At 36.4% G+C, this 17852-nt stretch overlaps 1 protein-coding gene across 3 annotated transcripts in view; it reads left to right on the forward strand.

Moving 5' to 3' along the window:
• Positions 1–17064, forward strand: part of sema3d (sema domain, immunoglobulin domain (Ig), short basic domain, secreted, (semaphorin) 3D) — an 83821-nt gene extending 66757 nt beyond the window's left edge. For all 3 annotated transcript variants that reach the window (XM_056478218.1, XM_056478220.1, XM_056478219.1), the window contains exons 16-18: positions 1548–1612; positions 1890–2026; positions 15885–17064. In XM_056478218.1, the coding sequence (XP_056334193.1) occupies positions 1548–1612; positions 1890–2026; positions 15885–16262 (580 nt within the window). In that variant the 3' untranslated portion in view covers positions 16263–17064. The remainder of the gene's footprint in view (positions 1–1547; positions 1613–1889; positions 2027–15884) is intronic.
• The last annotated feature ends 788 nt before the right edge of the window (positions 17065–17852 follow it).

The following is a 17852-nucleotide window of genomic DNA, read 5'->3' on the forward strand; positions in this document are numbered from 1 at the left end:
TGTTTTAGAAAGCAGATGCCTTTTCAGTCACAACCCAGCATTAAGAATACAAACCTCAGTGCTGGGAAACACTCACACACCACAGCCAATTAAGTTTATCCAATTGAATTGGATAGCATGTCTTTGGACTGTGGGGAAAACCTGGAGAGAGGTCTGGATACAGACTTGGTGCATTTGCAAGGTGAGCTGCATACAATATTTTTTAATGCGCACACCTTACCCCACCCCATCCCTACCCTTCACAGTGTCATCACTTGCTCCATTGAGTGCATTGTGTCTGACATTGCAAGTTTAAGATATGCAGTCTCAGTTTGCAAATCCAAGTCTGCATCCAGATACTATTGGAAACCGTAGGAAACCCATATGAACATGGGAAGAACATGCAAACTCTACCGAGAAAGTCCTCCTCGTCCAGATTAGACTCGGACCAATACCTTCTTGCTGTGATTCAACAGACTGTAGCAACTTCTTCACTTTAAGCCTTGACATAATTCATAATTCAAAATTGATCAGCATTAGAATTCATTTCTACTTCGTATTGTTTTCCAAACAGTGACAAACCAGGCTGTTGTTGTTCTTCTTCTTAAAAAAAAAAAGACATACAAAAATGTTATCCCTGATTATTTTAAAGGTATTTTAAAATTCCTCCATTCATCCATTTTCCTTTGGCTTAGTCCCTTTATTCATCAGCAGTCACCACAGTGGAATGAACCTACAACTTATCCAGCATATGTTTTACACAGTGGATCCCTTTCCAGCTGCAACCCAGTACTGGGAAAAATCCACCCACACTCATTCACACACTCATACACCATGGCCAATTTAGTTTATTCAATTCACCTATAGCACATGTCTTTGGACAAATCAGAGAAAGAATAATCTCTTGAAAAAAAAGTCTCTTGAAACTTTAAATGGTTTTCCATCAATTTGTTTTTGTATTTAAGCATTTAGCAGATGCTTTTGTGTAAAGGGAATTGCATTGCATTTCTATTCTATATTCTATGTACTTCTAATATTTCATGCATTCCTTGGGAACCAAAGCCATAATTTTGGCATTGATTGTGCATTGTATAATCTACAGTAATGGAAGTTGGTTTTAATGCGTCTTTGCTGATATCTGTGTCTAAAAATGTTTAAACTAATAGGTAGACAGCTCGGCTAAAACAAGGCTGAACTTGGGCTGTCAGTGAAAATCTAATAGACATCTAAGAATTGCTCAAAACTAATCTAGCCATCAAATAGATAGATTAGACAGACTTTACGTGTGTAGTCATTCATTTCTGTTTGTTTAATGAGCAGTTTGATTTGATGAACTAGTGTAGTTTTAGCCTATTCTTAGACGTCTATTAGATTTTCACTGATAGCTCAAATTTAGCCTTGTTTTAGCCAAGACGACTATGTTTAGACGTCTATTAGACATCTATAAGACATCTTTTGAAAACAAAAAACGCTTTCTGTGTAACACATTGCTATTGATAAATTCTAAAATGCAATCGAGGTTAATCTAATGCATGCTCAATTAAAGGCTTTGTCCTGTGTGCTTACAGGAGGGCCAGAAGGCAGGACATTAAACATGGAGACCCATCCAGCCATTGTTGGGACACAGAGGATGGTAAGAAGGCTTGTGAGGGCATACAGTATATGTCTGTATTTGTGTTTGTGTGCGCGTGTGTGTGTGTATGTGTGTGTGTGTGTGTGTGTGTGTGCGTGTGCGTGTGTGTGTGTGTGTGTGTGTGTGTGCGCGCATATGGAGCATAAAAGCACTAAAAGCTCTGTTTTGTTTTAAGATGCTGCATTGTCCTGTGGGGCTCAGCTAATGGACCTCAACGTTAACCCAAAAAATGTCTTTTTGATATGCTGATCGCTCCCTCTCTCTTTCCCTTTTGCAGTGTTAGGGAGGAATGTCGAGGAGAAGGTGTTGTACGGAGTGGAGAGCAACTCCTCTTTTCTTGAGTGCGTTTCGAAATCCCAGCAGGCCTTGATCCGCTGGTTTGTACTGAAGCCAGGAGTGGACCACCGTCAAGAGGTATCACTATCATAGAGAACATCGGTGTGTGTGTGTGTATGTGTGTGTGGCTGTGTGTTTGTGTTTTATTCACCCACTTTGTTACTACACTGAAAATAAATATTTATTCGATTTACAATTTTTTTTAAGGTAACTGGTTGCAAACAATTCAACATAGGCTCATTCTGAAAACCTAGCCCTAAATACATTTCCGGAGATTTGGAATTATGTAGCCAGAAGTACTTCGTCTTTAAAGCGAACGCTACGGAGCAGTATGATGCCATTCCTTTTCGCGCTTACCAGCTGATAGCTCACTTCCATGTGGACGGCTTTCCCACTGTTACCAGTTTGCTCAGTGGCTTGTATCTTACATCGGCGGACTTGAGATGCAGAGAAGGGACGATGGGGTTCAAGTCCGGAGAAGAACAGTTCCAGAAAGCAGTTAAGACAAAAACAAAAGCCAAAAAGAAAATAAACAGGTAATAAAAGTAAATAACAGGGTGAGAATGTGGTCAAATCTGATAGCGTGGTGAAAATGAGGGGTTTTTGTTTTTCTGTATTGCTTTTCAAAACACTGTTGCTTGGGTTTAGGTAAGTGGGTGGACGCTGGTCAATCGGTGCGTTTAAAAACACTATTGGTTGGGAAATCTGAGATCTCAAAAAGCATACACAGCGGCCTCTGGTGGATTCGTGAAAGTAAAAACTGCAAAAAAACTTACCTCCTGGGAAGTATTTGGTGCTCTCCAGAAATGTATATAGGGGTACGTTTTCAGAATGAGCCTGGGTTGAAACAATTAATATGGGCTAAATTAAAATAAACAAATCAATTGAATTTCAATACTAAATTTGACTTGTTTGTTTAAAATCAGCCCATAATAATTACAATAATAACAAGTTACCTTAAAAAAATTTTTGTAAATGCAATAAATATTTTTTTTTCAGTGTAGTGACTATTAGTTAGCTTCACTACAGACTGCAGTCTGTTTAATTATGAAATAGATTCTATCATTTAATTCTAATATTGTGGTAAATATCTATGGCAGATATCAATATCTATCGAGTGTTAGCATTAAAACATCTTAAACTGTGCAAACACTGATTCACCCAAAATAAAAGTACTTTGAAATGCAACATAGGCTCATTCTGAAAACCTAGCTCTATATACATTTCTGGAGATTGCGAATTATGTAGCCAGAGGAACGTATGTCTACAGTTTGTCTTTAAAACAAATGCTACCGGGCGGTATGATGCCGTTTGCTTTCGCACTTACCAGCTGACCGCTTAACTCCGTATGGACGACTTTTCTGCTGTTACCAGTTTGTCCACTGGCGTACGTCGGAGGACTGAAGACGCAGAGCGGAGTTGACAGTGTCAACTGAGTTTGAGTCTGGCGAGTCTTTTCTTTTTCTGCATTGCTTTTTAAAACTGTAGGTTGGGTTTAGGGAAGTGGGTGGGCGGGTCAATCGGTGCTTTTGAAAAAATACTATTGGTTGGGTTTAGGGTAGGGGGTGGATGGGGCTATTGGTTGGTCTGTCAGTCGACAGCAATCTCTGGTGGATTTACGCGAGAACAGCAGACCCGAATGGCACTCGAGAGAGAAATTTGAGATCTCAAAATGCATACACAGCGGCCTCTGGTGGATTTGCGAAAACAAAAACTGCAAAAAACGTACCTCATGTGACGTATTTGGTGCTTTCCGGAAATGTATATAGGGGTACGTAATCAGAATGAGCCTGGGTTGTTAAAAAGTGGTTGTTTTTTGTTGTTTTTAAACTGACTCAGCATTGATACTGTAATGTATAGCCTGGCTATATTCCAGTCATATTTTCTCTTTTTAACAATGTCTTTTGACTTCACTGGGTTATTTTATCATTGGACACCCTCCAGAAACTGATTTACAGTAACTCTCAACCCTCTGATGCTTAAAAAAGTAAATGTTGCATAATTCTGAAGATATATTATCAAACAATTTGTTATAACAGAGAAATTGAGCTCTTTTGGGTATAGTGAAAACAGCCAGAAATCTGGTCAAACACAAACGCAGATGCAGAGTACATAAGAACTGTCCAGAACTGACCTTCACTTGTGGATTCATCCCTCTCTTTTACTGTTTTACACCTTCACATTTAATCTCATCTTATCTTCATTACTGTTCATTGTTATTATGCATGCATTATTATGTCAACATGCCCTCTGACCCAGTCGGGACTCCAGAAACCAGCAACCTTCTTGCTGTGAGGTGACAATGCTAACCACTGAGCCACAGTGTTGCCCTGTCTGATAACTTAAAAAAAGTACAAATTAGTCCCTTAAATGCATATATTAGTTCCTAAAAGTATTGGGAAGAGATGTTTTAAACCAAACAATAATTTAATTTTTAGATAAGATTGCAAATAGCTATTTTTCATTTGATGAATGAAACCATTCTGTCGTTTATTTCATTTTTTTTTACGAAAATTAGTGCGCATTTAATTTCCATTCATAAGGAATTTACAAATCATAATTAGTCCTCACTGGATGAGCTCACAAAACAGTAGTAGGGGAGAGTGGGAATGAAAGTAAGGTGGGACAAAAGTAAAAAAATAAATTTTCTCGAAGCCCTAACAACATTTGCTTTCCATGCTAGAACAGCACATTCAGCATGCAATCCTTGATGGAGCTGCCAAATATCACCTGATTCGAGACCGTGTCCTTCAGTTAGCTCCAAATTTCTGTTTTTAAGTGCAGAAAGTAAATTATTGTAGTGGTGTAATTATTGTAATTATTGTTATTTTTCGCTTCAATTAAATGAAAAATAAATAATTAAAAAAAAAAAAATTGTTGAAACTTTTAACTAACTGCATTGTTGGATTGCTTTTGAAACATCTGATAAAAGTGAATTTTTTAATGAAAATGCAGTTTAATATTTTTTGCAAAAATAAAGGACAAAAATGTTTACATAGTTAACATCAACAAGGTCATAGTCAGATATATTTAAAATAAATAAACAAGATTAAGCCAGTAAATCTAGCAAATATTGTTGTGTTACTTTTGACCCACCCTTGTTTCTTTTATCCCTACTGACGGGGTCAAAAGTAACAATATGCAATTTATGTTTAAAGTGAAATTATATTGGAGTTGTTTAAATTTAAAAATACTACCCAATATTGGTAGACTACACTTAGAAGTTAGTAACTACAGCAAAAATATATTTCTGTCTACATTATCTTTTAAAAATATTTTTTATGAAAAATGGTAGTTTTGTTATCAGCAGTTATCAATTAAGTAATGAAAAATTAATCATTAAGTAAATTATTTATGTGCTTTTAAGTCAAGAATGCAGCATTTGTAGCTAAACTGCTTACTAATGTCTATTAATGTAGACTTAATGCTTGAATGATGAATTAACTATTTGCTAATGCTTAATTTGTTAATGTGCAAATGTAGTATATAGCAAATAAAGTATTACCAACAGTTTTCTTCTAAAATTGCTAAAATATGTCAGATTGATTCAAAAAAGTGTTACTTTATTACTAAAATGTATTTTAACTAAATAAAAAATGAAATTTGAGAAAAGAAATGATTTCACAGATGAGGACAAAATTGATAGTACCGTTACACTGATAAAAAAAGAAAAAGAAAACCCTACAGTGGACATTGAAATAACTTGAAAATGAAAAACATTGTATTGATGATTAAATAATGATAATTAAACAAAAACTACTGAAAATGAAGTGATGAAAATCAGATGTTGCTTTCAAATTGTGGTTCAACTGAAGCATTAAAAAAGGCAAACCAGTAAACTGGCCTGGACAAAATTGAAGTGTACGTCTATATGTGGGCAGAGGATTGAAGTTCATAGTGCAGATACAGAGGTCAGTTTAACCTTGTGCTGTGTCTTTATTAGCTGTGATGAATAGACGGGGGCCAAGACCTGACTCTGGAGAGGTAGATCAGCATATCCTTCCATCGATCCATCTCCACAACAATTAATCCCAACAGGAGTATACGTGTGTGTGTGTGAGAGAGAGAGAAAGAAAGGGTTGAAGACACATTTGGGGAGGCATGACAGCAGAAGGTCAAATCACAGCACAAAAGTCACATGACGGTAGATGCAATTCGAGAAGAAATGTCCAGTTCCTGTAGTCCCATGTCTCAAGTAAACATCAGCCCTGCTGTGATGCATTCCTTTTGTTTTTGTTTCCTTTCCTGCTTTTCTTCTACTCCTTTCGTTCTCCTGTTTTTTTCCCACAGCAAAAAAAAAAAACGACTCCCTACTGCCCAGCTGCCCAAAACACCTGCGCCACACAAACACAATCTCGCATGTGTGGTGCGATGTTAACATATCAGCCCACACTTCACCTCGTAAAAGACAACAATGAGTGATAGAAGAAGTTTTCTAACAGCACTTGCGTGTTTTGTGTGAATGTTTATGGAGACTGAGTTTACAGAGATCTGGTTGTAATAAAATAATGGATGCTTCAGATCCTACGTAGCTGAGAACACAAGAAAAGAACGATAGGATAAGGAGGGTAAAGAGTTTATTTTGTCTGCTTCCAATTGTGATTTTGGTTCCTTAATTATTCTGTAAAAAGCACTTTTAAAAAAGCCTAAACACACACCCTGGGTTGATTTTGTTAAAGGGTTAGTTCACCAAATCATTCATTCATTAATTTTCCTTTGGCTTACTCCCTTATTTATAAAAGTTCGCCACAGCGCAATGAACCGCCAACTATACCGGCATATGTTTTACGCAGCAGATGCCTTTCCAGACGCAAACAAACACACTCATACACTGCGGTCAATTTAGGTCATTCAGTTCACCTAAATCCTTTCACCTATACCTACACCTATGTCTTTGGATGGTGGGGGAAACCGGAGAACCCGGAGGAAACCCACGCCAACAATGGGAGAACATGCAAACACCACACAGAAATGCCAAATGGCCCAGCCGTGACTGAAACCAGTGACCTTCTTGTTGTGAGGTGACAGTGATAACAACTGTGCCGCCCTCAAAATGAAAATCATCAAATCTGAATAAATAAGTTTATATTCTGCACACAAATGGTCTTTTTAGATGTGTTTAGATATACTTTGTTTTAGGTAAATATACTTAGAGTAGATAGACAAAGTTTACATTATTCAGATTTGGTTCTGGAAATTGTCGCATGCTTGCTTGATGCATGAAATTCATTTCAACACATTTCTTTAGTAAAGACTGAGCACTAGTAAATGTTTATATGTAAATAATATCTCAAATTAAAACTGGTCATCTTAAAAAAATAACTGTCTTTTTAGGAAGACTTAAAATAAACTTACACATATTTAATATTATAAACATAGAGATTTATTTTTTGTTTTGTATGTCAGATCATTCTAAAGCAGGGCTGCTCAACCCTGTTCCTGGAGATCTACCTTCCTTCAGAATTTAGATCTAACCCTCATCAAACACGGCAGTGTGGTGGGCGCAGTGGGTATCGCTGTCACCTCACGGCAAGAAGGTCCCTGGTTCGAGCCTCGGCTGGGTCAGTTGGCATTTCTGTGTGGAGTTTGCATGTTCTCCCTGTGTTGGCATGGGTTTCCCCCACAAGTCCAGAAACATGCACTATAGGTGAATTGGGTAAGCTAAATTGTTTGTAGTGTATGTGTGTGAATGAGTGTGTATGGGTGTTTCCCAGTGATGGGTTGCGGCTGGAAGGGCATCCGCTGCATAAAAAATATGCTGGATAAGTTGGCAGTTCATTTCGGTGTGGCTACCCTGATGAATAAAGGGACTAAGCTGAAAATAAAATTAATGAATAATCAAACACAATTAAACCAACTTGAAGGAGCACTTTGATCAAGGTTGCAGCTGAAATCTGCAGGAAGGTAGATCTCCAGGATCAGGGTTGGGCACCCATATTCTAAAGTATCAGTATCAGAGTTTGGGGTGATTAGCCTTTCAATGGAGGGAAAGACAGTTTTCATTTGAATGTATTCATTAAATCTTTCATTTCATTTATATTACCTTAAAAAATATCTTCATCTGAAAATTAACAAAAAGTCTTATGGGTTTATATAACAGCCTATGAATGAGTAATTAATGGCAGAAATTTAATTTAATGCCATTCAAAGGCAGCACACTGTTTAAAATATTTAGACCTGTATGTTTAAGATTTATGTATTTCAAGTGAATTTTACATTTGAATACATTTACATTTGAATACATTTATGAAGTAACAGACTTGTAATAAATGTTTGTCAGTCATTAATCAAACATCAGGTTTGCTGGCTAAGTCATCAAGATTGATATCTGCTTTTTAATATTTATTAAATAGTACTAAAACATTTACACATAACTGTATGTGTGTATATTTAAATTAATTTATTTGATCTAAAACATTTTTTAAATGTTTTGATTTGCTTCTAGCCGTATTTTATCTGTTCAATCTTTTGTACAGATTCAGTGTCACTGTTTTCACAATTAACATATTTATACCACAGGCTGAATAAATGTAAATAAACACGTTGCATTTAGAGTGTACTACATTTAAATTAAATGTATAATTTTTATTTACATAAAGAAATTTTGATATTTAGTCATTTATAAAAATAATGCAAAATACCATAATTTGTTTTTGAGTGCATATGATACGTTGCAACAAAAAGATTATCGTGTTCTTCATTTTAATAGTCTAAAGTTAAGGTGCAGTATGTAAGTTTGACACCCAGTGGTTAAACTAGATATTGCACACCTGGTTCAAAACACAATCAAGTGCATGTTGCCAAATTGACAACACCAACAGGAGCGAACCTGACTATTGAGCCTAATGGCTGATTTAAGTCATGTTGTAAATAAAGTAAACGGTACACAATAGAAGGAATATTTTTTATATAAAATTTTTTTCCTAACCAACACCTGAAATGTATATTTTAGAAATGGCTTCAGAAAACTGACTATGATCACCTCTGGTACACCTCGTGTGCTTTATTCAGTGTTAAATGCTAATAATATGAGTTTGAATGCCATTTTATGTGACATTTATTGCCATTCTTCTGAAAGCAGCAACAGATAGTTCACCTCAGATCTTTGTATATAAAATAAGCCATTTGAAATTTAACTTTAGAACTGTGACTCAGTACAAGCCAACTCATACCAGTGATTCAGTGTCTATATTTATTAACGTTAAAGAAGTTAAATATATATATATATATATATATATATATATATATATATATATATATATATATATATATATATATATATATATATATATATATTAATTAGATTATAAACCTTGGCATTTCATTGGAGTGCAGCTAGTTGACTATTCTAAGGGGTTAAAGGGACCAAAACACAGACAGATGTTCCAGCACGTAACAGACATTTTCAAAGCAGAATATCTGACTTTATTGTTTTTCAGATAAACAAGAATGTTCACTTAACATGCTTCTTAAATATCTGCAAACATATTATGGTATTTTTATGCTTTAGAAGAGTACAGGCAGCACCTTTAAACAGCTTTGATATGCATGCAAAATTTATTTTTATGTTCAACGAATGTTGGTGGAATAACACAGACATCCGAAAACCACTGGCAGGACTTTATGAAAACCCTTCCTGTATTATTTAAAAAATTATGGCTTTTTGCAGATTCCCACAATCTTTCCATACACTTGTGGGGTCACTGATAGGCCAGCTCGTATTTGAGAAACGAGACCGATCTTGTACTCTCTTTCTGAAAACCCACAGTCAGAGCCAGCAGGCCTCGTAACATGGGTTTTATGTCTTTGACCCGGCACTGAGACCAATGCTGAGCTTAAACCTGCATCTCTGATCAGAGGCCAGTTTCCTCCTAGCCCGCCAGTAAAACCTTCAGCCCTGGTTATACAGTGATATACTGCAGGGATACCAAACACAGACACACATGTTCACTTAAAGCACAAAGACATGGCAGAACATCTCCATGTCATGCCCACACGTTTCATCTTGACTCTCATGTGCCCTTGGTCCTTAAGTTTTAGTTCCAGCTGTCTCAGGTTACTGATCAAACTCAGAGACCTGGATATCAACACGTCTCTCTGCAACTGGGTTATGGACTTTCTGACTAACAGACCTCAGAATGTTAGATCAGGCCACATCTGCTCCACCACCGTCACACTCAACACTGGTGTACCACAGGGCTGCGTGCTGAGCCCCTTCCTCTACTCTCTCTTTACCATCGACTGTAGGCCTGTGAACAGATCCAACACCATCATCAAATTTGCAGATGACACCACAGTGATTGGTCTAATCAGCAATAATGATGAGACTGCCTACAGAGAGGAGATACAGCATCTAGCCACTTGGTGCACTGACAATAATCTGCTCCTTAACACCAGCAAGACCAAGGAGCTCATTGTGGACTTCAGGAAGGGACGAACAGGCTCGCATGATCCCATCCACATTAACGGGATGGCCGTGGAGCCTGTCTCATCCTTCAAGTTCCTGGGGACCCACATCTCTAAGGACCTTTCCTGGACCACCAACACCTCCAGCCTGGTCAAGAAGGCTCACCAGCGCCTATTCTTCTTGAGGCAACTTAAGAAGAACCAGCTTTCATCAGCCGTCTTGGTGAACTTCTACCGCTGCACAATAGAAAGCATCCTGACCAACTGCGTCACAGTCTGGTATGGAAGCTGCTCTGTTGCTGAGCGTAAGGCACTGCAGCGGGTGGTGAAAACTGCCCAACGCATCACAGGGACTACACTGCCAGCCATAGAGGACATCCAGAAGAAACACTGTCTGCGCCGAGCACGCAGTATTCTTAAGGACACCTCTCACCCTGCTCACAGACTGTTTTCTCTCCTGCCTTCCGGCAGGCGCTTCAGGCTCCCCCGGACAAAAACCAGCAGACTGAGGAACAGCTTTTTCCCCAGAGCTGTCTTCCTTTTGAACTCTGCCCCTCACTGACTCTTTTGCCCCTCCAATACACCCCCCACACTCCTCTAACTTATACTCCTCACAATCACTGCACTATTTAACATTTGCACATTTAAAGTTTGCACATATTCATTGCACTGATTCATTTATCTGAACTGGACATACCCACAGCACATGGACATTTGTAATTATGTTTATCTATCTGCACACTTCTGCTATTAATAGTATCCTGTACATATATTCATTTATTGTAAATCTGTTCATAGCTAATACAACCTGTATATAATGTTGATAGTACATCCATCTGTAAATATTACCATAGTTTTTCTATAACTGCACTTTATAACTTATACCTGTATCCTGCACTTGCTGCTATTGCACTGCTGGTTAGACCTAAACTGCATTTCGTTGCCTTGTACTTGTACATGTGTAATGACAATAAAGTTGAATCTAATCTAATCTAATCTAATCTAATCTCAGGTGCCAAACCACCCTGTTGCCTCTGATTCAAGGTATGGCGTGTAGTCATTGTCCAAATTTACAATGCAAATCTAAAATGTCGTTTAGCTATCGTATTTTCTAGATACGTCCTTTAAATGGCAGATAGATTAGCAAGTCAATGCCGCGGTAAGCATTTTGTGTGCGTTTTACAGGGACTCGGTATGCTTTGAAGCTTTCTTTCCCTCCTCTTCTTACTGCACAGCTGTATTGATTTAGTCCACGACAACAGCGTGACTAGCAGGAGAAATCAGCACGCTCAGAAACACAGATAACACAAAAAAAAGTCAAAAGGAGAGAGAACTAGGACAGGCAAACAAGAACAGAAGGAGAAGAGGCAAATAGATTAAGAATCTGATATTGAACAACGACTCAACGGATACTTTCATTGCAAGATTCACTTCACTAAATTGAAATATTTCAGTTCAACTAATCTTAATTTCTATAGCGCTTTTTACAATGTAGACTGTCAAAACAGGTTAACATAGATGAAGAAAAACGAATAAAAACCATAACATTTCAAATTGTGGAACATTCCAGCAATTCAGGCAGGCAGGAGAGTAGTGTAGAATGCTGGGGCCTAGTTAAAATGTCTAGTTGTGACTTAAATTGACACTTACTTACACACTACTAAATATTTTTGTGTTCCACCACTGAACTTAGTTTGAACTTAACACTACGTTCCAACTAAATCTTTACGGCAGCCTCCCCCATGTACCCACGGTAGAAAAGAGATGACGGCGAGCAGGGGCCACATGTACTTTTAGGGGGCACACTCTAACATGCATCACAAACTACTTAAACAATTATTCAAAGTAATTTTTTCATGCATCACTCTGCAGTCTTCAAAGAAAAGATGTGCATAGACTACGATGGAAACACTTTTACCAAATAAATTGCAGAATGTGCATTAAAAAAGTGATGGGATTTTGTTATAAGAGAGCATATGATGATAAAAATCTGTTTGAATGGACAAACCAAGTGGCTGAGCACATTGTAAAACATCTAAAATGTTGTTTTGGTCATTCTAAAACGCTAGTGTTATTAATGTTCTCCCAAATTCTGTGCTCCACCTCTCATGCCTTCAAACACCACCATGTGTTCATTGCGTGTCGGCATTTTGAGGCGCAAGTAATTTATTAAATAAAGAAAAGATTCGCACAGCTTCTCCTACCAAATTCAGTTTTTACTTTTGATATTTGGTGCCAGTTAATCGGGAAGAGACGATTCTGTTCTCTTTGACTCGTTGGATGGAAACACTGCTTTATTTGCACGTGTTTTATGCGAGATTCATACTTTTAATTCGCATGTTTGAATGGAAACATATCTACTGTTGAAGTTCAGTTCAGTTTAGGTCAATGTAATGCAAAAGACACTGCTGAAGGCACTGATCCACTGAGGATCAACTCCTGATGTGCAGCTTTACTATTCAATTAAGTAACAATTTGTCTTCCACAATTAGCCATCATTTAAAGCTTCACTAAAATTTTACTTTTGGCCCACCACCATTTAAACTGAAATCTGCATGTGTCTATTGGGATCCCATTGTTTTGGATGTGCTTCACTCTGCTCCTTTGCATGAACAACTTTGGTTCCAGCCATCTGTGTACACATGGACGCAAGACAGCTTATCATTATCTTTAGCTTGTTTTTAGAACGGGTATTTGGTATTTTGGAAGTTTGACGTTTTGAATGATCCATGCTCCATTTTCTTAGTTTGTTGACATTTGCGTGGAACATAAAAAATTAAAAAAGCTTAAAAGGGATATTTCACCCAAAAATTAATCACCTTTAGGGCAGCAACTTTTTTTTTTTTTTGTTTTTTTTTTTAGATTGAGCTAAAACCATGATTTTGGCAATCCAAGTAATCCAAGTCTATAGCTTTCAGCATTTCAATAGAAATATAAACAGCCATGTATGATACATTTAAGTTTTATGAAGTTAAAGGGTCAGTGTGTAGATTAGAAGAAACTGAGCATTAATTCCAATGTACCTATAGCTGTTGAAGTACATTTTATAAATCCACCATTTAAAAAAAATTAAGTATAGTCTTTTTCTACATTATATCCCAACACCTAAACCCAATACTCCCTCACTAACTATTAATAAGCAGCTAATTAGTTGTTTATTGAGCTAAAACTCAATATAATAGTGTGCATTGTACATTTAAATAAAGTGTGCAGCCACATACTACATTGCTTTAATAAGTTAAATTGTTAAATCTCTTATTATTCGACTATGCCTTGGTATACCCATATTTTAATAAGGGCACCTTTAACTTAAAGGGATAGTTCAACAAAAATGAAAATTCTGTCATCATTTACTCACTTGTTTCATACCAGTTTGAGTTTTCTTGTTCTGTTAAGCACAAAGAAGACATATTAAAGAATGCTGGAAACCTGTAACCACTGACTTTTATAATATTTGTTTTTACATATGGAAGTCTATGATTATTTTTTAATTTTTTTTTTTTTTGGCTGAACTGTACATTTAAACCTATTAATCAGTGATAAATATATTTTTAATCAGTTAATTAAAGTGTATTTTTTCTCTCTGTACAATCACAAACTAAGTTGTATGTTCTGCAAACACAAAGCACTTCCTACGCATGTCAGAGGTCAGCAGAAAGATGGACACCTTGGCCATAGATTAGCGCAACAGATCACACAACACCTTGAGTTAAAAGTAGACCCTGAAACCATAAAGGCAGAGGGCATGACACTTCTGTGGCCCCCTTTTTTCTTTTTTCTCTCGTTAGCATTAACATGTGGTCATCTTGTCTAATTTGTCTAATAAGACTCTAATAACCAATCAGATGTGTGTAATGTGAGGTCAACGGGAAGCAGAGCGCAGAGGTTAAAGACTGATCTCTGACCTTGAGGGAGTCTTGCTGTGGGCTCCTGGTTGAATGATTTATGGGAATAAACCCAGCAAGCGACACATAAATTCACTGCTTGGCTGTGATTAAGTTAAATAACTGTGATTAATTCTCTTAAAGAAACATTAGGTACATTTATAGTACATGGACTATAGCATGGGTCTTTAACTTTTTTTTTTTTTCCCGGTCAAGGACCCCTTATGTGATAGAAACATGGCACAGGGACCCCCTGATATAAAATGTGAAAAACACAGCCTCTGATATTAATAGAAGCCATCATATTACGCTAGTTATATATTTTTTAAGACAGTTAGAACTATGTTTTTGTTGTACATGACTCATTGTCTGTATATCTTCATATATTTTTAACTGTTTCAAAAAGATTTATTTATCAAGTTTTTTATTTATTACACAATTTATTAAGTTGTTTGCAGTTGTCTTAACTATTTACAATTTTATGCATTTTTCTTATACAGTCAGGTGAACTTTTATACTATTACATGAATTTCAGCTTTATGGATGCAATGGTTTAATTAAAGCTGTTAATATAATAATTATATTATTTTTACATTTTAATATTTTATCTTTGATGTTTTGACCCATGTTTATTTTTTAACAAAAAATATTTGTATTAAACATGATTAATGATCCAACATTAATGGAGTATATCCACACAGTCTTTTATTTTCAGTCAGCCAGCCCCAGGGCTTCCAGTGAATTGTCATCCCTTACAAAATTGCCACGTTTAAAGTCTGATTTCTTTAAAAAAACAGCAATCTTCACTGCCTGATTGATATACGTTATAAAGTGGGTATCAGACCAAACAAGAAGCACTGCATTAAATTATATTTTTCCCCACTATATCTTTAAAATATGGAAATTAAGTTTACCTCAGGATTTTTAGTGGAGTTTTTGCGCTAGCCTGCTGCTAATGACGACAACTGCATTTAAGCAGTCTTTCGTCTCTTTTTATGCTTTAACTACCAAATGGATACTTAAGTCTATTTAATAGTTTATATTTGAATTACATCACAACATCGATGCTGTTAAAGGAACAGTATGACATTAAAATAGTCAAGCTTTCACTGGAATTGATCCCATACTTTATTTCAATGTACAATTTTTGCTATTAACAAAATACAAACTGAGACTTTTAGCTCAATAAACTACTAATTAGCTGCTTATTAATAGTTAGTAATGTAGTAGTTAGGTATTAGGTAGGATTAGGGATGTAAAATAAGCTCATACTTTATTAGTGTTTATAAACCATTAATATCTTAATAATAGCCAGTTAATAAGCCAGTAGTACATGGTGTGAATTGTTACTTAAACTAAAGTGTTACTAAAAACATTACTATATAATTAGGGTTAATCCACAAGCTTTGGCAAACCGCTGGTCCCACTTTATATTACAGAGTACCTTTAATTAATTTGTACTTACATTTAAATTATTAATCTAGTACAATGCAGTGTTTATGTATGTACATGTTTTTACATTTGTACTTATATCTTTATTTCTGTAACTATATTTATAATTGCACTGTTGACGCATCCCTTACACCTTAACCCACCTTTAAACCTACCCAAAACCTACCAAATTACCCATACTGTGTCTGTTGCAGATTAAACCAGACGAGTGTGTACTGATAACCGATCGAGGTTTGCTGATTCGTTGGCTCCAGCGTGGCGATGCGGGTTCCTACTTCTGCACGTCTCAGGAGCACAGATTCACCCGAACCCTCCTCCACGTCTCTCTTCACGTTCTGGACCGCGGACAAATCAATGCACATCAACCTGCTGTACGGGAATCATCAGAAAACCCTGCTGTGACTGAACCCCGCCAGCGCTATAAGGATTATTTGCGCATGCTGAGCGGCCCTGCGCGATCTCTGGATGAGTACTGCGAAACCATGTGGCACAGGGAGAAGAAGCAGAAGCAGAAGGGCAAATGGAAACACGTTCAAGAGCTCCGCAAGAACAGAAACCGACGCCACCACTAGAGGTACCAGTGAGGCCTGGATATGAGGTTTGAAGAGTCGCAGTGCTTACAGACCCACTGAATGTGGATTAAACGAAATGTAAACCAAATATAAAGACATGATAAATGAACCAATCTCATTACCAGTATGTTTATACAGAGGAAAACATCACGAAATATCAGTGAAATGACACAAATCTTGTATTTAAGCAGTTCCTTGAAAGTGACCAACTGATTCTGTCATTTTAAAATGAACCAAATAATAAGTCATCTTGATTGATTTGAAAGATATGTCCTAATCTATTGGTTTTGTTAATGCCCTTTTGTGCGAAATATGGTACCTATACAAAAATGATAAACAGTTGAAGTTAGAGTTATTAGCCCCCCTGTTTATTTTTTTCCCCAGTTTCTGTTTAACGTAGAGAAGGTTTTTCCAATACATTTCTAAACATAATCATTTTAATAACTAATTTCTAATAACTGATCTATTTTATCTTTGCCATGATGACAGCAAATAATATTTGACTAGATATTTTTCAAGACACTTTTATACAGCTTAAAGTGACATTTAAAGGCTTAACTAGGTTAATTAGGTTAACTAGGCAACTAGGCAGGTTAGGGTAATTAGGCAAGTTATTGTATAACGATGGTTTGTTCTGTAGACTATCTGAAAATATATAGCTTAAAGGGGCTAATAATTTTGACCTTAAAATGTTTTTAAGAATATTAAAAACTACTTTCATTCTAGCGAAATAAAACAAATAAGACTTTCTCCAGAAGAAAAAATATTATCAGGCATAATGTGAAAATTTCCTTGCTGTGTCAAACATAATTTGGTAAATATTAAAGAAATATATATATAAATAACAAAGGGGGGCTGATAATTCAGACTTCAACTGTATATGAATCCAAAAAAAAACAACAACAACATGGCACCAGTTGTTTGCGCTTTAATTTTAACCAAGGATAAATTTGCATTCATGTTGAATGTATGTAAATATTTATATTTTTTGTACATGAGATTGTGCATGCTTTAGCATTATTTACATAGAATTCTCTTTTGAGATTACTGTTTTAACCAAACATTTAAATTTCACTGAGTAAAATACACTATTTTTGTATTTTGGCATCGTGCCTCACTGTAGGCATATGGACGTTATTTAAAATGACAATGGTGTTGAAATAAATTCTTTTTATTTCTACTTGACTTAATTCCAAGTCTTCTTATGATATACGACAGCTTTGTATGAAAATAGTCAATTTTAATCATTTAAAAAATGTGTATACATATTTCTTTTAATTTGAGGTTCGCATTTTATGTATATTTCTGCATATTTTATTTATATCCGTCTTTCGGATGAGACGTTAAACCGAGGTCCTGGCTCTCTGTGGTCATTAAAAAACCGATGGCACTTTTCGTAAAGAGCAGGGGTGTAACCCCGGTGTCTTGGGCAAATTCCCTCCATCGGCCCTTAACCATCATGGCCTACCATCATCCCCATCCACTGAATTTGGCTCTATCACTGTCTCTCCACTCCCCCACAAAATGGTGTGTGATGAGCGGACTGGTGCTGTTGTCCTGTGGCTGCCGTCGCATCATCCAAGTGGATGC

Source organism: Danio aesculapii, chromosome 18, assembly GCF_903798145.1.
Source record: "Danio aesculapii chromosome 18, fDanAes4.1, whole genome shotgun sequence".
In the NCBI taxonomy this organism is placed as follows: Eukaryota; Metazoa; Chordata; class Actinopteri; order Cypriniformes; family Danionidae; genus Danio; species Danio aesculapii.